General features: G+C 51.7%; 1 protein-coding gene across 7 annotated transcripts in view; it reads left to right on the forward strand.

The window, feature by feature from the left end:
* The window catches only part of NAV1 (neuron navigator 1), a 253429-nt gene that overhangs the window by 149689 nt on the left and 80711 nt on the right, over positions 1-23029 (forward strand). For all 7 annotated transcript variants that reach the window (XM_058274946.2, XM_023585586.3, XM_058274947.2 and 4 more), the window contains 2 exons: positions 5098-5200; positions 9651-10016. In XM_058274946.2, the coding sequence (XP_058130929.1) occupies positions 5098-5200; positions 9651-10016 (469 nt within the window). The remainder of the gene's footprint in view (positions 1-5097; positions 5201-9650; positions 10017-23029) is intronic.

The following is a 23029-nucleotide window of genomic DNA, read 5'->3' on the forward strand; positions in this document are numbered from 1 at the left end:
GCACACAGCACCGCCCAGCAAATGCAGAGAGACAGGAAGGCAGCTCTTGCACTCATGGCCCACCCCCACCCCTCTTGCCTTCTGACAGATAAGCGCGTCCATCACAGAACTCCTACGATGTGCCAGGCACCGGGCCAGGCCCTCTTTGTGAATCAGCGCTCGGGTCCTCACAGCAGCCCTGCCAGCTGGAGCCGTTATTCCCATCTTACAAAGGGGGAAAGCAAGGTGGGATCAATGACTTGTTCAAGGTCAGGCGGGAAGGGGCAGGGCCAGGATCTGGAAGCTGTGTGCTGTCAGGTCTCACTCCAGCGACCTCTACGTCTTGTTCTGCACGTTCACAGTCTTGCCCTCCGGCGGGGAAGCCTGTCTCCCCCATTCTGACGCTGGAGCAGGTAGAGGGACCTTGGTTATCGCCATCCTCCCCTGGCACTCTGGCCCATCCCTTCTCCAGGTTCAATCACCCTATTCCTCTCTCGTTTCTCTTTACTCTTCTTTCTTCCTCAGCTAAGGTTCTCCACGCAAATGTCTGTAGAACTGCAGGCCTTTGTATACATGGCTGTGGTGTGAGGGCCTCCACGCTCTACGGTTTGACTCGGAGTATGTGTATGTGTATGGAGCCCTTGTATATGTATTTTGAGGGACTGTATTGTAGTGCAAAGAATGGGAGCTTTGGAGGCAAACCTGGGATGAATCTCCTGTTTCAAGTTAAATAACATGGAAAGTGCTAGCGTCACGCCTGGCATGTGGGAAGCATTCAGTAGCTGGGAGTTATTTGCATTTGTGCATAAGGGCACACATGGGTCAGGAAAATTTGATTGCTGGTCCTTTGCCCATAGCTCTTGACACGGACAGTATGCTCTCTGTGGTCTTGTGTTAGAGCCAAAAGTGCGTGGAAAGAAACACCACCCTCCACTGCAGATGCCCCGGTGTATGCTGGGAGGATGCTGTTGTTTGTGGCGACTGTGAGTTACCATGGCGATGGCTGGCTGGGGAGAGACTCAGGCAGTATCATCCAGGCGGAGGAGCACGCACGTTCTCCGGGTTGCTCCACCTGCAGGGAGAGGCTTGGTGCAGCAGCCGGGAAGGCCACCCCGAGCTTTGCCCCCACAGACCACACTGTCACCCTGGGGCTACGCGAGCCCTGCCCGGCCTTCCTCCCACCCTCTTCACGCACCCACTCCGCCGTTGAAGGGGACTCTGCTCTGTAGGAGCTGAGAAAGACCACTCGCCCAGGCCCTTGGGGTGGGGTAGTGAGGTTGTGTCCTGCACCAGGGGGTCCAACCAGGGAGAAACGGGGTGCTTTCCCTGGCAAGGCTCGGGGCCTGGCCAGTGCTGAGCCTGCCCGGAGAGAGTCTGCTTCTGATTTGCACGAAGATGCCACATGGGCTGGCAGTGCCCCGAGCACATCCCCACCGGGGGTCCTGAGGGAGGTGCCGGGCTCCTCCTCCACCCCTGCCTGCTCAGCCTCTGTTTGTCCCCTAGGCCTACCCCACACCCAAACCAGGCATTTGGCAAAGACCCCTAGAGGCAGCCTCAGGGGCGTCGGGACTTGGTCAGTGAAACACACCATTGTGCTTTTTGGTTATTATCACCACAGAGCTGTGCGTGCCTCAGACACTTTCATCCCCTCCCCGGGCTTCACTGGCCATGGCTTAGTTAGGAGTCAGGAGTAGATAAGGATGAGAAGTGGGATGGTGATGATCTTTTGCAAATGCAATTTGTCCATATTTTTAAGGTAAAAATTTACAGTTTTCCTTTTGACATCATGAAATGGGAGTGAATGTCAAATTGCACTCCCAACTCAGGCAAAACGTCTGCAGCCTCTTGAGCTCCTGATCCCTTCCTTTTGTGTGTATGTACGTCCTCTCGTTCTGGGGCTGTGTACTGCACCCCGTCCTCGTGTGTCACCCAGGGATATAAAGCACAGCCAAACTTCTCAGGAGCCCCACCCCCAAAACCCACCCAGAGCCCAGCCTTCCCGCGGCGGGTGGCGTACTCGGGATGTCCACCAGGGGACACTGCTGGGGCGCAGTGGGAGCTTTCAAGTGCAGCCTCCGCAGGACCGGTCCAGGCCTAGGAGCAGAGAGCAGATCCTGGGGAGCTGGACACCCCTGCAAACGGAGCTCGGTCCCAACCACCTTCCCTGCATACCTTAAATCTACCCCTGTGGCGAGGCTGCCTGCAGCAGGTGACGCGTCTCTGTGAATCTCCAGCCACAGCTGCCTCCTGTCTGTCCAGTGAGCGGGTAGGACTGCTACTAACTGGACCAAGGTAGGGGGTTAGAGCTGGGGTCTCAGAGGAAAGAGGGTGTCACACCAAGGCAAGTGTCTCTTTCTCAGTCACGACTAGGTTCCCCGCTCCCTCTCTGTACCAGGGTCTGGAGCATTAGGCACTGCAGAGGGAGCCTCCTGAGGCTAACACCACGTGACGTAAGCACTTTACCCTTCAAAAAGCAACATCTTCCTAAAGGGACCTGCGTCCATCCACGTTCCTGAAATGTCCCTTGAGCACTTGCTGTGTGCCGTCACTGTGTGTGATGCTAGCAGTGCAGGATGGCCTACAGTGTATCAGAAGAAGCAGGAGTTTCTTCCTGGACTCAAGTCTGCCCCATGCTTTGTGCTGGGCATGTGACCTTGGGCAGCTTCTCTGACCTCTCTGAGTCCCAGCGTTCTCATCTATAAAAGGGGGACATTAGCACAGCTCTCCCACATACGTTAAACTAGATAACGTAGGTCACTAGAGGACCTGGAGCACATTCTTTGTCACCTCCCTCTCTGGGGCCGCACACCCCTGGATATGTGTGTGCCCTCATCTCTGCCAAACCCATAGAAAACATCTCCCTGGCATTGTGATTGTGCCCGGAAACCCACATCTTGGCACCACGTCCTCAGTCCCTACATAGACATTTTAGAACCAAGCCTTAAATATCTATACTTACTGACCCTGTCTGTGTTCTATGCCAAGCCACCCGTTAAAGCCATGGAGTGGCTCAGCAAGGTGACACTTGCCAGGGTAAAGAGGCATTGGATAAATAGGCATTAGCAGCCATGGAAGTGACACCAGGGATGGGGACAGAGCTCAGGCTGCTGGCACAGAGGCCTGCCATTTGTCCCTTCTCCTGGCCACCAGCATGAGGTTGTGTCCTGCATCAGTCCTGGGTACCTGGTGCTGGCCGTGAGAACCGCAATCCCCCAAGCCTCTTATGGGCTCCCCTGGGGAGGGGAAAGGATTGGTGGCTGGGTATGGGTGGGGCACTGGTTCTCAGCAAAGGTGCCCTGAAAGGCTCTGGAGAGGGCGGTGCCACCTGGCTCCCTGCCCGCCCCACCCAGCTTTCCTAGGCCGACAAGACAGTTAGGGCAGCCACCTGCCAGCCGGCTTAGTCTTGGAAAGAATACCTCTTGAAGGGATCCAGAAATGTTTCTTTGGCAGCTAAAAGAACCTAACACTCCTGCAGAGTCTGTTGTGGGTGAGGGGAGCTGAGTGTGTAGTTTGGCTCGTGGGAGGAGATTGCAGAGATTTGGGGAATGGAGGAAAAAGAAGTAGCCTGGAATGTTGGACTTCTTGGGTTTTCTTGGTTGCTTTGCTCATCCTTCTGCCAGTCCCTGGTTCTCTGCTGCAGTTTGTCTTCAGGAAGGCCCTGGGGACTTGATTACATTCAGTGATTTGGAGTCCCTAAGTAGAAGAAGGTAAACTGTGGGGCAGGGCCAGGTCCTCTTCATTATAGCGTCCTCGGGGTCTCACGTGGCACCTGGCACAGAGTTTGTGCTTGATAAAGGGCTAGAGGAGGGATCAGTGGAAGGAAGGAGAGCGCTCTTTGAATGTTACTTTTCGCTGGAAAGAAGATGGGATAAAGAAATTTTTGCTGGACGGCAGACTTGGCCCAGTGGTTAGGGCGTCCGTCTACCACATGGGAGGTCCGCGGTTCAAACCCCGGGCCTCCTTGACCCGTGTGGAGCTGGCCCATGCGCAGTGCTGAGCGCGCAAGGAGTGCCCTCCCATGCAGGGGTGTCGCCGCGTAGGGGAGCCCCACGTGCAAGGAGTGCACCCCGTAAGGAGAGCCGCCCAGCACGAAAGAAAGTGCAGCCTGCCCAGGAATGGCGCCGCCCACACACAGAGCTGACACAACAAGATGACGCAACAACAAAAAAGAAACACAGATTCCCATGCCACTGACAACAACAGAAGCGGACAAAGAAGACACAGCAAATAGACACAGAGAACAGACAACCAGGGTGTGGGGGGGGGGAGGGGAGAGGATTAAATAAATAAATAAATCTTAAAAAAAAAAAAAAAAGAAATATTTGCTGTTGGTGGTTTTCATCTGTCCAGGCTTGGAAGCCAAGGCTGGGTCAGTGCCTTCCGGTCACTAGGATTCTGAGGACGGGTGGCTCTACGCGCAGAGCCCTAGAGCGTGGTGCACACTCATGCACCCTCCTCGCTCGGGACTGGAAACCTTGTCTGGGGTCTGAAGAAGCCAGAGCTCAGTCCACACTCCAGAAAATGACTGCTCCGGTCCTCCCCCTCCCCACTGGCCAGCTGGCCTTTAGGAGGCTCCGCGCGATCTCCCCAGGGGCCTGGCGCCCAGGGTGTGCTGAAGCCGGCTTGTGCTGGCTCACCAGAGTGAACCGTGAGCGTCTTCCCATTCTGTGGTCAGCAACGTCGCGATGGCAGCTTAAGAGCGCCCGTGTTAGCAGCGTGTCTACCTCAGGAATGCGCAGACACTACCTTGTGTGTCACCAGCACACCCTGGAGAGACGGTTTCAGGCAGAGGTTCCAGCTGACCTCAACCATGGGAAGTCTTACCTGGCATCTCTATCTGAGAAGCAGGGCCTCTCTAAAGCTAAGCCAGCTCCTCGGGGGTTCTGAGGGCAGTGCATGGCCCTGTATCTGCGGTCTCCTCCCCGAGTCGGGGGTTTTAGGGGGTTCAGGGCACATCCAGGGCCTTTGGAAGGGCCTGCTCTGCTGGGCATCTCCTGGGAAGGGAGCAGGTAGGTGACCAGCCTGCCCCAGATGTGGTCAGTCTCCCACGGCACTGGGATCTTCTAGGCACCTTCGCTCCTCTTCACTCATCCAGCCTCTTCCTTCTCTTCCTCTCAGATCCAGAATCCCAGAGAAAGAGGACGGTACAGAATGTTCTGGATCTTCGACAGAACCTGGAGGAGACTATGTCCAGCCTGCGAGGGTCCCAGGTGACTCACAGGTAAGCTCTAGCTGCGGAAGGGGCCCTGCCCCCGCCACCCTCTTTCTGGAGATCAGGGCCCCGGGTGTCCACAAACCTCCACCCAAGCAAACAGAGTCGGCAGGTAGCGCGCTGCAGGGTAGACGTTTGCAGAGCCCTGCCAAGCCACCGCCGCCGGGAGGGGGAACTCAGCGGCCTCAACCCAAGCTCGGCTTATCCTTGTGTCTGCTTGTGCCTGAGCGTTAGATTTCACTGAAACAAATACGCTTGACAAAAACTAGAGTAGGGGACCGGGAGCAGCAGCCACCACACAACTGCGTGCGTGACCATTGTTACTCACTTCCCCTCCTTAGGCCTCTGTCTTCTCATCTGAAACATGGGCTTACTAAGTGCCCTTGTCCTGTTCTAACGTGGCCGGCGTTCTAGGATTCTAGGATTGGTGCCCTTGCCAAACCCCAGCATCTCCTCGCTCTTCTGTCAGTGGGGTGCCCTCCTACCTCTTTAGCCGGTCACCAAGGGAGGCCTGCAGCAGAGAGCAGGCCCCACACAGCGTCACCCATGCTCTGTGGGTGTGCACCCCACCCCAGCCCTGGCGGAGCCTTCACAGCCTCCAGCTGCGTGGGGCGCTCACCCCTCCCACAGCACCTCTGCCTGGAGCAGCGTGCTGGCCACAGCCTCTGCCGTGACTCAGAATTTCCCCTGCTGGCTCCTCGGGCTGCCCAGATGAGCTCATGCTGTCAGCCCTAAGGGGGGCAGAGGGCCGGGCTAAGCTCCTGGGATAGAGGGAGGGGGAGCGTACAGCCAGGATTGGGAAATCGTGGGGGGTGGAGCGGGAAGACTGAGTGAAGGATAGGCAGCCTCCCTCCCCAGTTGGACTGGAAATAGGTTCCTCCCCATCTCCTGGGGTTGGAGAATTGAGAGCCAAGTTGGGACAGGGGCAAAGGGAGAAGGGCTTTTCTTGACCCAGGTGTGCGGATAAGTGGTATCCAGACTAAAGTTCCCTACTTCCTATGACTGAAAACTCACTCCGTCTCAAGTCATCCCAGCCCATGGTGGGGCCGTTGTGATTATGAAATGGAGCTGAAAACAGTCTTCAGTAGCTTTCACCCATCGGCTTAGTTCTTATTTTACTTAAGACCATTCTTTTCCCTCCTTCCACCCCACTGCCACCCCGTCCCCCACCTAGGATGCTCAGCCCTTTGCTCCCTGACTTTTACAGTATTTTAAATGATGATAAGATCAATCAAAGGCCCTACTCTTTTGGTTGCTTCTCAGGCCGGCTTGACTACAGAAAGGGAAGTGATCAAGGCCATCTGAGAGAAGGAGGGGATGGTGGGGCTCCAGGGAGCCCTGGGACTCAGGCCCCCTTTCATCTGCCCCCCACTTCCATCCCTCACAGCCCTGAGCAGGAACCCGAGTGGGCGAGTGGTCCTGGCACAGCTTGGCTCATCAGTTCAGGGACTCTCTGAATGAAATCTTGCACATCCTGCTTCCCCCATCTCAGGAGGCTTTTGGACCATCTTCAGCACCAAGTCACCCGCCAGCCCCATGCCAAAGAAGCAGAAAGTGCTTAGTTGCTTAGAGAGTCACACCCCAAATGACTCACCCACAGGGGAAGATCAGAAGCAGCAGCTCCAGCTTCCCGGTCCCACTGCTTCTGAGCAGCCAGCCCCCAGCCACCCAACTTAAGCGGGACAGCGCGACCCCAGGGAGGGGCTGTTTGCTTCCTGCTTGGTGTGAGGAAGGGGGAGGCCAAAAGCCTTTTGCAAAAGCCACTGGTTTTGAGGGGAAAGTCTCAGGCCTCTGGCTTCTATCTCCCTTTTATGGGAAAGGAACCAAGAGCTCTGAAGTTGGCTTTTCTGTTTACTGTGGATCCAGAGCCACTTCCTCTTTTAGCCTTTGGTTTATGTTATTCCTGTTCCACACTTTAATAGCCAAAGCAACAATTCCCTGTATTTTTATGACTCTTTTACTTTTTCAATTACTTCCCATCAATCATCCCTTCACTTAGATCTGGAGATAGGTGGGAGATGCACATACTCCCCGGGTTAGAGAAGAAATGACTGAGGCTGGAGGAAGGGAGTTACTTGCCAGAGTGGCACGACCCACAGGGTGGACTGGAACCCACGCTGCCTGCGTCGGGCACAGCTCTGGGCCCCGCAGAACAACCACAGGCCTTACCTTGAGGAGCGTCCAGCAAGGGTATCGTCACCCTAGAACTTACAGGCTAACTCTAGATTCAATTCCTTTTCAGAAACCCTTAGTCCTATACTGCTTCCTCTATTTCTACCGGCTTATTTCCTCCAGGGAGGGGAGTCTGGGTCAGGCGGCTGGGGCTGGAAAGGAAATGAAACTCTGTCCTCCCTCTGCTCCAGCTCCCCTGCTCTCACTACCCAAAAAAGTGACCTTCCCAGATAGAGACAAGACCAAAAGACTGGGGTTCGGGGCTGGAAGTCCAGACTGAAATTCCGAGCTAGAATCCTCCCTTACCAACTAAGTTCTAGAGACGAAATATCTTAGCAGCCATCTCTAGAAACTCTTTCATCATCTTTCTTGGATTGAAGGGACAAAAAAAAAAAAAGAACAGTGAAATAGGGGAAGAGACGCTTTTATTGCAGAGCTAAATAGGAGATGTGCCAGGAATAGAACTGAGGAAGCAGGATGCTCAGGGCATCCCGGGCCTCTGCATTCATTGCCTGCCCATGGCGTAGGTCACTACAAAACCCAGCTCTCCTGGACACCCCCATCATCCTGCCAACATGGCCTCCCTCCTCCTCCTCCTGCTCCTTTCGTTGTCATGGTCAGCTTGTTTTTATTAAGCACTGGCCCTGAGGCTGACAAGGCCAACTCCCGGCTCTTCACCTCAGCATAAACATCGGGGCTTCACTCCTCACGGCTTCATGCAGGGGCCCCGGCCACATGCCAGCCACTGTGCAAAGTGCTGAAGCACAGGGATGGGCAAGGCAGACAGTCCCACCAGGGTCACAGGCCCTGTCTTCAGGGAACTTTGTTCTCTCTCAGGACATGAGATGTCTAGGTCCCCAGTAATTAGACACCGAAAGGACACAGTTACGGAGAAGTGCATGCAGAAGGGGAAAGACAGCCTGAAGGGCTGCAGGGCTCCACGAGAAGAGGCGGGGTGTGGGCTGGGGTTCTAGTTCCTCCAGGCGGGGTGGGGTCAGAAGCAGTGGCCACTAATTGCCTTGCCCAGCCAGGGCTCCCCCAGCTCTCCCACTGGACTTCTTCAGGGACCATCATCAGACTTAGCTTCCCATTTGCTCCCCCCAGTCCTGTTGATCTACAACAGCAGATAAACAGTTTTGGAGGATTTTCTTTTTACAGGGAAGTTTCCAAAAAAATGAGGAAGAGAAAAATCAATATCCCACTCCTATCCCAAACCCAGAAATGTCTAAGAAATGGATGTTTTCACACAGCAAAGATTCATTTGCTTTGTGTAACTCAAGTCCAGCCACGGATCGACCCAACTGACTCAGCATTCTTGGCCCGCAGATCCCATTTCGTTTCCTCAGCCCTGTCTGGATTCAGTTAGACAAAGCTACTCACACCCTCCCCAAGGCTGATTTGGGCTGGCACCACCATTAGACTGGGTGGAATCACTGGTCCTTGCCTGCACCCAAATCCGTGCTCCCCTTCCAACCAGATCCCAGCCGTTCTTCCTCTCTGCAGCCTCCCACCATCTGGCACTAACCTTCTTTGGCTTCGCCTCCTAGGACCTTGAATGACCTGCATTCGGTCCCCTGTCCATTTCCCTGTGTTCTCTCCACTGTCCAGTTAAGGCCTCTACTCTGGTGAGGCTCTGCTTCTTCCCTGTTGCCCCAGGCCTGCGGCTGCATCCAGGTTCCCACAGTCTGCCCTCCACCCTCCACACCCCACTCCAGGCTTTCCTCTATCTGGCTATTGGTTATCAGCTAGCTCTCAGCTCATTAACAGAAAAGAGGTGGTGGACACTCCTGAACAAAATGAATGATCGAGGCCATCTCAGGTAACCAACCTCATCCACTTCTCCAGGAGGTCTCATTTATCGAGTGCCTTCTATACACCAGGCACTGTGTTAGGTCTTTACATATGTGATCCTCACAGCTCTAAGAAGTAGCTATACTGCTGTTATTCCCATTTTACAGATGAGGAAACAGAGGCTTACCAAGGTTAATTACTATTCTCAGGATCACTTAGCTCATAAATGGCAAATAATGGATTCAAATTCAGATCATTTTACAAAATCTGTGCTCTTAGCAATATACCAGTTACTACCATAACCATGTAAAATCATTTTCCTTTGACAACCTGAGATCACTTTACATATAACAAGGATAGCACCCACAATCGAGAGCCCCCTGGAAGTGGATCTTGGGCAGGTTGAGAAGATGGGTGGGCCTGGGGGGTGGAGGGAGGGCCTTGCTGGGGGCAGCTGTGCTGAGGAGTGAGACAATGCCCTCTGCTCTCTGCCCAGCTCCCTGGAGATGACCTGCTATGACAGCGATGATGCCAACCCTCGCAGCATGTCCAGCCTCTCCAACCGCTCCTCCCCTCTCTCCTGGCGCTATGGCCAGTCCAGTCCACGGCTGCAGGCAGGCGACGCGCCTTCCGTGGGTGGGAGCTGCCGCTCGGAGGGGCCGCCCGCCTGGTCCCTGCACGGGGAGCGGGCCCACTACTCCCACACCATGCCCATGCGCAGCCCCAGCAAGCTCAGCCACATCTCGCGCCTGGAGCTGGTCGAGTCCCTGGACTCGGATGAGGTGGACCTCAAATCCGGCTACATGAGTGACAGTGACCTCATGGGCAAGACCATGACGGAGGACGACGACATCACTACCGGGTGAGGGCGGGGTCCCTTCCACAGTCGGGGCAGAGGGCTGGGGAGGGCAGGAGGGAAACCGGTGGGTCGGACTCCTTAAATCAGAGCGGAACCCCAAACAGGGCTTTTGGTATGCTGTGTCCTGGCCAAAGGGAGCTGCCTAGGCCTTTGTCTGTTGGTCTTCTCAGCCCCGGAAGTTGTTGCGGCTTCTTATAGACGGGACCAGTGGGCGGGGCCTATAACTGAGGCACTGATTGATCGATGAAGGCGCCTCCCTCTCATTGGCTCCCGTGGTTCTTCGGGCCCTGGTGTGCTCCACCCTCTTCTCTGATCCTTTGTGCCTAAAAGTCTGGCACTAAGAGCCATGGAAAACTGTTTTAGTCCCAGCTCTTCTGCTAACACTCTGTGGACCTTGGGCAACCTATTTTGCTTTCTCTTTGTAAAAAGGGGATACTGATATCATGTCTGGTGGTCACGGGGCTGCTAGGAGAAAATGAGAGCATATAGGAGAAATCACCTGTCAAACAGAAAGTGCCAATTAGCTCTACTTCCTTTGCTAGGATTTCCCTACCTTACCCCCAGTGGCCTTCAGCTTCTACTCCTCAGTTTTCTTCCTCTGCAAAACCTCTGTCAATTATTCAACTTCCTAGCCCCATCCCTTGTCTGTTAAGCCCTTCTTTCCTGCCCTTTGCCCCACAGGGACTCTCATCTTCTCATCTTTTTTTCTTAATTGTCAGGTGTGGGCCTGTGGAAGTGACTTGGACAGAGGTGGCAGTGTGGGGCTGAGGGGAGACGACAGGGAGACTGAGGAGAAGGAGGGCTCAGCAGGTCCTGACCTAGACCTTCCAAGCCCTGAGATTAGAGAGCGTCAGTGGTTCTGGAAGCTTCTCTGGGGCATCTCTCAGCTTAGTACCACCTCCTCTCTTCCTTCTTGGTTTGCTGGGACCCCCAATTAACTACCCAGGTGGCAGCAGCAACCCTTCCCCTACCTCTCTCAGGGGCTTAATATCTTCTCTTAAAATTATCATGGTGGTAACCATAAAACAAAGTTTCCCATTTTAACCACTTAGCATGTGTACAATTCAGTAATACGAATTATGTTCACAATATTGTGCCACCAACATCACCACCCAGTACCCAAATTTTTTCATGACCCCAGCAGAAATTTGACCCATCAAGCAATCAGGGACTTACTATCTGACTGCCAAGGATAATCTCCACAGTGAAAATCTCAGACTTCAAGGGAATAGAAAGAAGCCCCTCCTGGGAAAGGAAAGGGCTGAGAGCTAGGCTTTAGGCTATTCACTGCCCCTCCCTCATTCCTCACCCCTGGGGATAAACTTGGAGGGATTTATTCAAGGCCTGTCCAGCTGATGAGGTTGCTCTGAAACAAAACCACTGACGCATGAACCAGGCTTGTTTACTGCCTGTGAAATCCCAGGGGCCAGCCGGCCTCACGCTTAGATCCGCTGGCCTGGAACTGGGATGGGAGAGAAGTCATCCAGGGCACAGGCCCTGAGCTCCTTCTGTGGTTAGAGGCCTATGTTGGGCAGGAAGAAGAGCTAAGACTTGTCTGATGAGCCCTGAGAAAGTGTCAGATCCCTCCCCCCCGAGAGCTCGTGGCTGGCTTCTGCCCCCTGAGAGGTCCCAGCTGGACAGGGCAGAGGGAGGCACAAGCCTCGTGGGGCAAAGGAAGCAGAAAGGTCCCCGTGTCCGGGAAGGTGCAGGGCCCCAGCCCTAGGGAGCTCCTCCGCTGATGACTTGAGCAAGTTGTTTGACCTCTCTGTGCTTATCTATTTGCTAAATGCAGGGCATCATAGAACCTATCTCATAGGGCTTTTATGAGGACTAAATGGGTTAATATGGGTAAAGCATTTAGAATAATGCCTAACTAACTGTAAATGCTCAATAAATGGTGATGATGATGAAAATATCAACCTGAAGGACGTGACGGGCCCCTGCCTTCTGAAAGTCCCAGACTGATGGGAGGCACAACCCAGGCCCTGAGGATGGGTCTGACCAGAGAGTCACTCTCCCCCAAGAATCAAACAAGGACAGATCTAGTAGCTGCTAGCCAATCCTGGACCCGTAGATGAAGGGGGCTGTGGGGGCATGGATCTGGGGGGAGGTCAGGACAGAAGCCCTTTATCCACCCTCTCGCACCCTCCATCCTCTGCCCATCAGTGTGTGCTCCTGAATCAGTAAAAAAGTAGAGTTCACGGAGGCTGGTATTTTAAAAATGTGTCTTTCTAGCACACACATGGCCTTTAAGCCCAGGGCTTGCCTGAAGAATGTAGGTTAAACTGTTGGCATGACCTTACTATAAACTCTCATGCTAGTTTTCCAGGGGATGTGCAAGATAATTTCACATGCTTTTTTTTTGAGGTACCAGGGCCTAGAGATTGAACCAGGACCTTGTATGTGGAAAGCCGGTGCTCAACCACTGAGCCACATTGGCTTCCTGGAGTTGGTTTTTTCATTTGTTTTGCTTGTTGTTTGTTTTTTCAGGAGGCACTGGGAACCAAACCCAGGACCTCCCATGTGGGAGATGGGCGCGCAACCGCTCCCTTGAGCCACATCCGCTCCCTTTACATGCTTTATAAATTTATAGTCAGTCTTCACTTAGCACTAACTGTTAACACTTTAGTTTTAAGGTTTTCTGTTGCTAATTTCCCAGCCAGGACTGTAACCATACCCATCCATAAATGTGCTAAGGAAGTCAGGATTGAGGAGAATAAATTTACAATCCCCAATAATTTAAAGGTAAACAGTCATCCTCAATTATGTGTTATTGTTTTTTAATGATTATGTATATTTTGATGAGCAATGGGGCATCCCTAGATTCCAGCAAATCCCGAGGTGAACGTGCAAACATGAGCTGCCCTTGTCAGCCTCCTCTTGGATCTCCCATCCCACAATCATTTCCTTATAAACTTTGTAATTTAGAAAATGTCCTATTCCTAAGAAGGTTGTTTTTCTTACGCAGGAGATAGGTAGGTCTGTGCCCAGTAGGGGTGGCCTGCAGCCCTCCTGTCCTCACCCACACAGTGACACCCTCCACCCACCCGTCAGCCACCGCCCACTGCCATTCCCTTTTGACCTCCTGGGAACCCCCAGCTCTGGGCCACCACGAGGAGCAAAGCTTGCCGCTGGCTTCTGCTTTCCCCACTGGGTGAGATAGACACCACAAGCTGTCTGGGTGAGCCGGGAAAGATGGCAGTGGTTCTGGGGCTTTCTCCGTGCTCTCAGCTATCTGCTGGGGGATCAGCCACTTGGGGGTTCTTCCCAAGCTAGGGTTCAGTTCCATGTCAGCTCTTCCTACTCCATACAAACACCAGCCCCAGTGGGTGTAAGCTTGGGGAAGACAAATTCTTCAAGTGGAAGCTCAGCAAATTAGAATGAGGAAGGTGAATCTGCTGCTGCCAAATAATGGTCTACTTTTTTAATTAAAAAGAAAAAATTAGACCAGAGTATTTGAGAGTGGGAGGTAACTTCATAGAGTGTCTAGGTGAGTCCTTCCCAATCCTAGCGAATCATCAGAATGGTCCGTGTAGCTTTTTAACAATATGGAGTTCAGTCCTCCTCCAGGCCTTTCAAGGCAGAATCTCTGCCACCACTGGAAGCCGTATTTTTCTAAAGCTTCTCAATGGCTTTGGACTTGCCCATCTTCCCATCCATTATAAGCCTCTCCTCTGTTAGTTTCCCCGCAGCTAGTCTTCCAGTCATGGCTCGCAGAGGCATAGTGATGGGGAGCTTATTCCATTTCAAATGCAATTAAATTATAAGAAAGTTTCTAAATATTCCACTGAAATCTGCTTCTCTATAACTCCTGCTTATTTATTCAAATTCTGTCGTCTGGGCAAAATAGATTAAGTGTAAAAACTTCTTCCAAATATTTTGACATAGTCTCAATTATTATTCAGATATTCTCTTCCCCAGAATTCCTTCCCTCTCAAAAAAAAAAAAAAAATCCCAGCTTATTTCATTATCTTTTCAAATGACCCAGTTTCCAGAGCCCTCATTATCCTGGTCACTGTCCTCTGGAAGCTCTCGAGCTGTCAGTGATCCTCTTAAAATCTGGCATCCAGACCGGTCATGCGCCCAACGCTAGAGGTGGTTCCTGCCAGGGGAAAATCCAAGTCATGACACTGCAGACAACTCTGAGTTGGCTGTTGACTGTCCTAGATGATGGCTTGGGACATTTTTACCTCTTGAATGAGAAAAGGAATTTGTTTTTCTAAAAATAGGAAGGTCTGGAATTTAATCTAAGAAGGAGATAAGTTTCACAGCTCTCTGTCCTTCTCTTCCCTGGCACCCAGTGTTGAGGTGGGAGGGGAGTGGAGGATGGGCGCCTCTGCAGAGGAGGATGCAGGCACTGCGTGCCCGAGAGGAGGGAGGGGGGACGGCCCTCCGGCCTCCCCCTGCTTTACAGTGGGTGTCCCTCTCATTCTCCATCTCTCTCTGTGTCAGTGGTAGCCTGGGTGGGCTGTGTCCTTTGTGGCAGCAGCCAGCGAGGGGGAACTTCCAGGCTGAGCCAGCAGCGGTGTTGTCACAACTTCGTGTTGCATAGAGTTGTTAACTCAGTGGCCTTGGCAGAACTCTTGTCCGGAGGACCTAAGCAAGGGCCACCTCCCGAAGAAGCTCGTGCCTTAGGGGAATGGGGCTTCCTTGGTGGCAGTCTGACATGCCCTGGGCCTCTCCTTAGTTGGTTCCCTGCTCTCTGTGTGGCTGGATATTCCAGGCTTCTTTCCTTCCTCTCCTCCTGAACTGTGCCTGGAGCTTGAGAACAGATGGGATTCGTTTCCTCCTTGGCTCTAAAGTGTCTTGACATTGAAAAATGTCAAATAAAATAAACTATGGGCCCTGCCTTTCCCCAGGCTGGCTCTCTGCTCCCAGAGGCAGTGAGTCCAAGGCTTAAAGAGAACTTTCGATCCTGCTGACCGGCCTCCGCCTCTGCAGTCGCCCTTCTGAAAAGGAGCCTACGCGCTGCTCTCCAGCTTGGCTGATGCCTGTCAGATCCAAGATACCCAACCCCTTTCAAGTGACAGGAACTCTGGCAAGGCAGTGGGTTCGTACCAAGAGGAGAGGACCCTTTTGGCCTTTGGATGGGCAGGGAGGAAAGTCGTCCCCCTTCTTATTTCTTCTGCTTTTGTGTCCTCTGTTTCCTGGCATTTCCTTGGGCGTCCCACCTAGTGGGCAGCTGGACCAGGCCTGGCTTAGGCCAATGGAGCACAAAGACCGGGGCAGAGGGCAGTTGAGGGACATCCTGGGGAAGACCTAGCATTCCAGGTGAAGAAGGAGACTGTTTCTGCCTTTAAAAGGCTTCAAATCTAAAGGGAGGTAGGATGCCTACAGGGTCTATAGTAAAAGAAGCGTTGTGTGGGTGAAGTAAACAATGGCCCTTGCCTCTTTGGAGATAACATCTATCAGTGACATTGCCAACCTCCAGATTCAAGCACGTAGCCTTGGCTGATACTTCTCTGTGGTGCAGGGGAAGGAGCACCAGTCTAATCAAGGATTCCAGAATTCAATTCTTAATACATCTGTAGCTTGCTGTGTGGCACTGAGCAAATTGCCTGACCTCTCTGAGTCTTAGTTTGTTTATTCGTAGAAAGGTAATCAATCACTTTTGCCTTGTGAGAGTCAAATGGAAAAGAAAATATAAGAGTGCTTTGAAAAGTATAAAGGGCTGTTGGTTTGAAATATATTATTCTGATCTCAATTTAATGCTCTGTTCATTTAAGTGATGGCCTCTGCCTTAATCAGGGGCCATTAGAATATCAAAATAAGGTTTCTTGAACTTGGCAGATGAGTAAATTGAATTTGTGCTTTAACATCCATTGCTGTGGATGATCTTGCTTGGCTTTTAGCATCATCTTGACATTTTTTTTAGTCCTGTAGCACACAGTTAAGTAAGCAGACCTTTGGGAACAGGCTCATCAGCACAGGCGAAGCCCTGCATGGGAGTTGGGCAAAGTGGTCTAGAGTAAAGGCTTGCAGCTAGACTCCTGGGTTTGAATCTTGGCTTTTCCCCTTACTAGCTATGTGAGGTTGGGTGACTTCTTCACCAGCCTCTGCTTCAGTTTCCTCATCTGACAAATGGGGATAGTAACGGTGCCTGCTCTGTAAGATTGATGTGAGGATTAAATGAGTTAATATGTGTCTTTATATATAAGTGCAAGTAAACACTAGCTGTCATTAGTCATTTGATGACAGACATTAGCACTTTGATGGAACTAAGCTATCGCATGCACATTCTAACAGATTACACTGTATTTCAAAATATGGGTTAACCTTCGTGTTTGAAAACAATGTTTCCAATCCTCATTGGGAAGATAACAAACTAGTTTGCCAGTCAAGACGGACTCATCCTGACCCTTTTATATCTGTTTGTGCAGTGCTGTCGTGTGTCCATGGTGCCCATCCATGATTGAGGGGGCTTGGCTTTGGGTATAGCATGTGGTTGTGCAGTAGAGCTAGGCTCATTGCACACAGGATCACGCAAGTGAACATGGCCTCTTTCCCATCATGACATGGCTAACTTGGCAGTCTGTCCCTCACTCAAACACGTTTATTATCTATAGTGTCATGGACTGGGTGCCCTGTTTTATTTATTTATTTATTTTTTAAAGATTTATTTATTTATTTCTCTCCACTCCTCCCCCACCCCAGTTATCTGTTCTCTGTGTCTATTTGCTGCATCTTCTTCTTTGTCTGCTTCTGTTGTTGTCAGCGGCATGGGAATCTGTGTTTCCTTTGGTTGTATCATCCTCTTGTGTCAGCTCTCCATGTGTGCGGCGCCATTCCTGGGCAGGCTGCACTTTCTTTCTCACTGGGTGGCTCTCCTTATGGGGTGCACTCCTTGCACGTGGGGCTCCCCTATGTGGGGGACACCCCTGCGTGGCAGGGCACTCCTTGTGCACATCAGCATTGCTCATGGGCCAGCTCCACATGGGTCAAGGAGGCCCGGGGTTTGAACTGCGGACCTCCCATGTGGTAGACGGACGCCCTAACCATTGTCCCAAGTCTGCTTCCCTGGGTGCCCTGTTTTAGGCTAGGTTCTCCCAGAAGCAGACCCCAGCACGAAGACTTGAGGATAAGTGGTTTATTTGGGAGGTGATCCTAGGAAGCCAGGATGGGGAGTGGGGACATGAGTCAGGAAAGGGAAGGAAGCCAATACAGGTTGTGTTTATGTGCAGGTGCCTATTGTGAGCACCGGAGGTTCAGTCCTTCTGGGGATTTCTGGGAGATTATGTGGAATACATGTCAGAGTTGCCCCACCCAAGGGGTGAGAAAGCTTGGATATTTATCCCCCAACTCGCATGCATCATTGAATGAGGGCAATTCCTAGAGGGCACCGATCCCCTGACATTTCTAGCCTGCTCCACACAGGCTGAGAGAAATCCCTCAGGCAGGGAGTTACAGGCACCTGTAGTAGCGTTCTGCTGACAGTGATTATAGAGGGCACAAATGCATCAGGTGGGACACAAATGGCATTAAGAAGGAAGATGGGAAAAAGGAAGGGAGGTAGTGTGTGGAGTCAGGTTCCTGGCTCTGATGGGAAGGAGGGGGCTTTAGAGCCCCTGTCTCTCAAAAGACCCTCTAATTCCTAGGACAAAACAGTGGGATACTGCTTATCTGTCTATTTGGGGTTAATCTGGATCACAGCATCTGTTCAAACCCAGTGAGGTTGGTGAACAGCTGGAGGAAGCCAGGTATTCCAGAGGGACAGCTGGTTGTATGGTGGTTGCCATGGCAATGGCTACAGGCTGTGGAGAGGCCCCTCCTCTGCAGTGTCCTAGTAACCTACAATTGAGCTGCTGGAATCTCGCTGAGGGTGATGGCATACAATTTGGTTAACAGTCAGGATGGGTAAGGGGTTAAGGAAACTGTTGAGATGGTTTGACTTTTCACCACCAGCCCATTGCTCACCTATCTACCTATACCCGTGCCTCTCTTCTTTGAAAATCTCTTCCTTTCCCCACAAGCCTTATGTTTGGTGATAAACTTTCTGGGATTGTGTGGGATCTGAGAATTCCATGTAATCCAATATTACAAAAAGAGCACAAGTTTAGGAATCTGACAGACCTGGGTTCAAATCCCAGCTCTGAGGCTTTGGAAAAGCCGTTTATCCATTCTAAGTGGGAATAGCAATACCTGTCTTACAGGATTATTGTCAGGAAGTAATGGGTCATAGAGTATGTAATGCACTTGGTATGCAGAAGGTGCTTAGTAAATGTCACCTCACTCCCTTCTCTTGGTTAGCTCCTAGAAAATTATAGGTATAAGATCCTAAAGACCATCTATATAACAGAACTTTCCTGCCTAGGTGGTGAAGCCCAGTTGCTCACTCAGCTTTGCCAAATCCCCTGCCAGGAAGCCTCCCAAATTCACCCCATCATGATATGATTGCTGTCAGACTCTGGGTCACGCTGGAACTTGGGCACCTAATTTGTACTGTAGTACCCTGTGCTTTTATGATTCTCTAACAGTTGCATGGCATGTGTAGTTCATAAAGCATGAACTTGGTATTATCTTATTTAATCTTAATACTGTGGTTTAGGCATTCTTTCCCCTAATTTATAAGAGAAGAAATTGGAATTCGGCTTAACCTGCTTGGCAGGGTCGCATAACTTGAATGTGACAGCAGCAGAGCAGAAGCCAGGCCTTCTACCCCTACGTCCTGTGTGCTTCCCAGTCCACCCACTGTCTTGCTGTGCACTTCAGAAGGACAGACACCCCGCCTTCTCCTGTTTCCCCTAAACACTCAGCAGCATAGCTTCTTAAGCGGTGTTATCGGCTGGCCAACGACTTGTCAGAGGCCCTCTCCTGAAATGCCCCCAACTGACCTCCTCATCTTCCAGGATGGGGTCTTGCTTTGAGGAACTACAAAGTGGCCACAGTCAGGATGCCTGGGCTAAGGCAGGAGCAACCCAAGTCTCTGTGAATACAAGTCCTTGTTTGACTCTGGCTCAAAGGCTGGGCTGTCCCAGGATGTTCATAAGGGGCCAGTTCTGGCCTCTGGGCTATCAGATGTCTCTGGCCAGACAGCAAAAGACCATTCAGTGCAGCTGAAGACAGGCCAGCAGGCCAGGCAGGGGGGACTTACCCACTGAGCTGGGCCTGTGGGGTGCCCCAGAGAGGTAACAGGGCTGAATTGTTCTTGCCTGTATGTTGGGGCGATGATGGGATGAGCACAGGCAGATGCAGAGAAGTCTGGATTTGAAAAACAGATAGGAAAAAAGAGGCAGTCCCAGAGAGACCCAAAGCACATAGCTACGTAAGAGACAGATCAACACCCACTGAATCGGCGAGACAGGGACACGGAGAGACAAGGTAGGAGAGGCTGGCGTGGGGGCATGTGCCACAGATCAACGGAGCCGGTGTGTTCATGATGTGCACAGCAAGGAGTGGGAGTGAGCGGCAGGCAGACACTGGGTGAGCCCCATGCAAACACAGGTGTGAAGGTGGCTGGGTACAAAGAGGCTGTGTGTGCGCAAGACCGATGAGCAGAGGGTCCAGCCTGGCTGATGCGCAGGTGGTGTGCGGCCGTACACAGTCCCAGAGTGGTGAGAGGTAGAGGGACTTTTGAAAGGCCCTTCCAGAGAAGGGGTGCGTGACCCTGCCCTCAGCCTGGGAGCCTGCCCTGGGTCTCACCAGTCTGCCCTCCCTGCTCCCCTTGGCCATCTTGTACTAGAAGAGGGCTGTTTTGTACCCCATCCCTTCTTTATTATGGGCATCTCCAGTCATGGAGTCAGGGCCAGGGGCAAATGTCTGAATTCCTGCCCTCTTTTCCTGACTGCTCGCCCTCTTCCAATGCCTTTTCCTGGCCCCTCTTCTCACCGGTCACCTTTCTCAACCTCTCAGCCTTCCTCTGCTTCCATGTCTGGCTTCTGTTTTGGTCCCTGTGGGTCTGATGACAAGGGGCAGTTCAGGAGTGACACTATCTACACACGCATGTCCATATGGACTGACTTGATAGTGGGACTTCCAGCAGCAGGGGTTCCCAGGACTGCTGACATCTGCCGAGTGTTATTAAAAGTGAGGGACGGGGCTTATCACCTGGCTGTCACTGCCCCTCTTCAAGCCACAACAGCTCTTCAGAGGGGCCCCCAGGGATAGTCAGCTGCCCTCTGGCCATGCCGGAGTGAACTTCCTCCAGATGATCCCTGTTTTAGAGGTTTAGTCAGACATTCAAGACACAAAGCTCCCCGGGTGAGGTTCCAGTTAAGAAATCCCACTTTTCCCAGCTCTGAGGAGTTGCCCTTGAAAACTGGGAGATGGAAGTTGTGCAATTTCTTATGCCCCCACCAAAGCCCCTGCGATTGGCTTCCTGGTCTTGGAAGTTGGGGTGGCAAAGTTTATGGAACATTCTGGAATCCAAATAACCTGTACTTAATTCTCGGTTTGATACTTACTACCTACCTGATTTTGGACAAGTTACTTAGCCTCTTTGTGTTTCAGTCTTCTTGTCTGAAAGGAAAGATGATAATACCCACCTCATGATGTTTATTCATACATTCAATAAATATTTTTAGAGCACCTACTATATACCAGGCGCTGGGTACAATAGGAGAAAATAATAGGCATTATTAAACTCATATGAGAAAAGACAAGCAAGCAAACACATGTATAATAGATCGGGAAGTACTGTGTGGTATAAGGAAAAACTGAAGCACGGCACTGCAGAGAGCGATGGGGTGGGGGCTGTTTGAGATACAGTGGTTAGGGAGAGCATCTCTGATAAGTTATGCAGATAATTGGGGATAGAGCAGTCCAGGCAAATAGAAGAACATGTGCAAAGGCCCTGAGGCAAAAGTGGGCATGTGTTCAAGGAACTGCAAGAGGTCGTTGTGGCTGAAGCAGAGCAAGCAAAGGGGCAAGTGGTCGGAATTGAAGTCAGGAGGTACCAGGGGCCAGGGACACCATGGTGAGAATTTTAGCTTTTCTTCTAAGTGAGGGACAAGCCGTTGGAAGCTTCCGGGCAAGGAGTGATACGATCTGACAGCGTTGTGCAAAGGGTCTCTCTGGCTACTACGAGGAGGATTGACCCGCAGGCAACAAAGAACCTGAAAGCATGGAAATCAGAAAGAAGATTGTGCAACAATCTTGGTGCGAGAGGTCGGTGGCTGGGACCCGGGTCCTGGAGGTAGAGGTGGTGAGAAGGGTTTTGAAGAGTAAAGCAGACAATCCATTTACAGGACCTTCTTAATAAATTTTAGGAAGTTTTATTTGTTTCTTCAGTAATGGAGAAACTGGGGCAGTGGGTGCTTAGGCTGTTCTGAAATAATTTCTCCTGGCCTCAGGGATCTGGACACAATATGTACACACACACAAGCACCTCTGCCCAGTTTTGCTAGCTGAGAGCCAGTTAGGCCCTTGTTGGAGAGGAGCCTCTCTCCCATCTCCCTTTCCACCATCCCTTTTACATGCTCTCAGAACCACACAAAGACCGAGGTTTTGGGATGGCAAAGATTATTATATTAGAACTGTTAATCTGGTAGCCCACTATATAAGATCTGGCAGGGGCTCTTCCTCTCTGCTGCTTCTCCCAACTGGGGTGGAAAGGAAGGCAAGTCTCCTCTGAGGTTGTATAAATATTTGCTGAGCAGTCACCCAGCTTGGAGCAGGACCCCTTCCTCCAGCTGGCTCATCTGTTACACCAGAAAAATCTCAGCCAGCGGTTAGGGCTGGGCTTGGGAACCTCCACTGTGCATCTCCTGACTCCCAGTGCCCCTGACCCAGCCTCTCCCACCTACCCTCAAAACCTGAAACAAGTCTGAGCCCCGGAGAGGGGGTCAGTAAGAAGTGGCCCTCTTTGGTAGAAAGAACACTGCCCTGGGAATCAGGAGACCTGGCTCTGTGGAGGGGCCTTGAGTAAGTCACTTGCTCCTTTTCAGCTCCCAATTTCCTCCTCTGTGAAGAAGAGGGTGTTGGACCAGATGCTCTCTAAAGTCCTTTTCAGCTCTGACATTCTAGATTCTCTGACCACATGAACTGGGCCTGTTCCAGACTAGCTGGTATTTCCTCCAGGAAGGGCCAGGGGTTGGTGAGGAAAAGCAACAGACTCACTGGGTCAGGAGGGGAGAGGAACTCACCAGAGTCGAGCGCAAGGAGCCTTTGAAAACTCAGGCATCCGCCAAGAAGCCAACAAACCCACTGGTCCACTGGAAATCTAATAGTGAATGATCCCTGCCCTGGGCACAATGTCATCTTACCTTCCAAGTCTGTGGCCAAACTATCTGCTGACCTACGGCCACTCAACATTTCTGGGCTAGAATATTCCAAAGCAAGGATAATAATGCATGCTTTACCTTCCGTCACTAGGCTGTTTAGACATAAAATAAAATCACAAATGTGAAAGTGCTTTGAAAACTTCTAAAACTTCTGCTACATGGAGGCTAGGGGTGACTTTTATAGACCTTTCTATTCAAGGTCCCAACAGATGATTTCCTGAGGAGTCACCGGGTTGATTGAGCAATCTGGGGTAGATTTTTACAAGCTGGGCTGAGGGAGGTAGCCAAGTAATTCCCCCATCTAGAGCATAATGATCCCACTACAATGTGGGAAGAATTAATTCACCAGGGATCTTCTCCCAAGTCTTTTCTCTCTGCTTTCCCTGCCCCCATTCTGGTCTCATGCTTTCTCTTTCTCTGCTGTCCTGGCTCTGCCAAGACGCTACCAGCTCAGCTTGGCCAGGGTGTGGAGGCACCTAGGGGCCCAGTTTTCACCCACAGGCCCAGAGGGATGTTTTATGACAGGCCAAGTCTTGTAGGAGTGGGGGTAGGTGCTTTTCCGTCTAAGGAATTAAAGAGCCTCTTAATTATGGGAAAGAGGAGAAGGAACAAAGGTAGATCAAGGGAAAGAGTGCGGGATGCCTAGCCCCCGACTCTGATCTTTCCACGAATCTCATTTCCAGGGCTCACCAGGAAATCGGGGTGTGATCAGGCCCCAGGCAGGTGACAGTGGAACTCAGTCCACATGGAACTATCTGGCATGTCTCTTTCTTCCCTCTTGCCCCAGTCTAATCCATC

This window comes from Dasypus novemcinctus, chromosome 13, assembly GCF_030445035.2.
Source record: "Dasypus novemcinctus isolate mDasNov1 chromosome 13, mDasNov1.1.hap2, whole genome shotgun sequence".
Classification (NCBI taxonomy): Eukaryota; Metazoa; Chordata; class Mammalia; order Cingulata; family Dasypodidae; genus Dasypus; species Dasypus novemcinctus.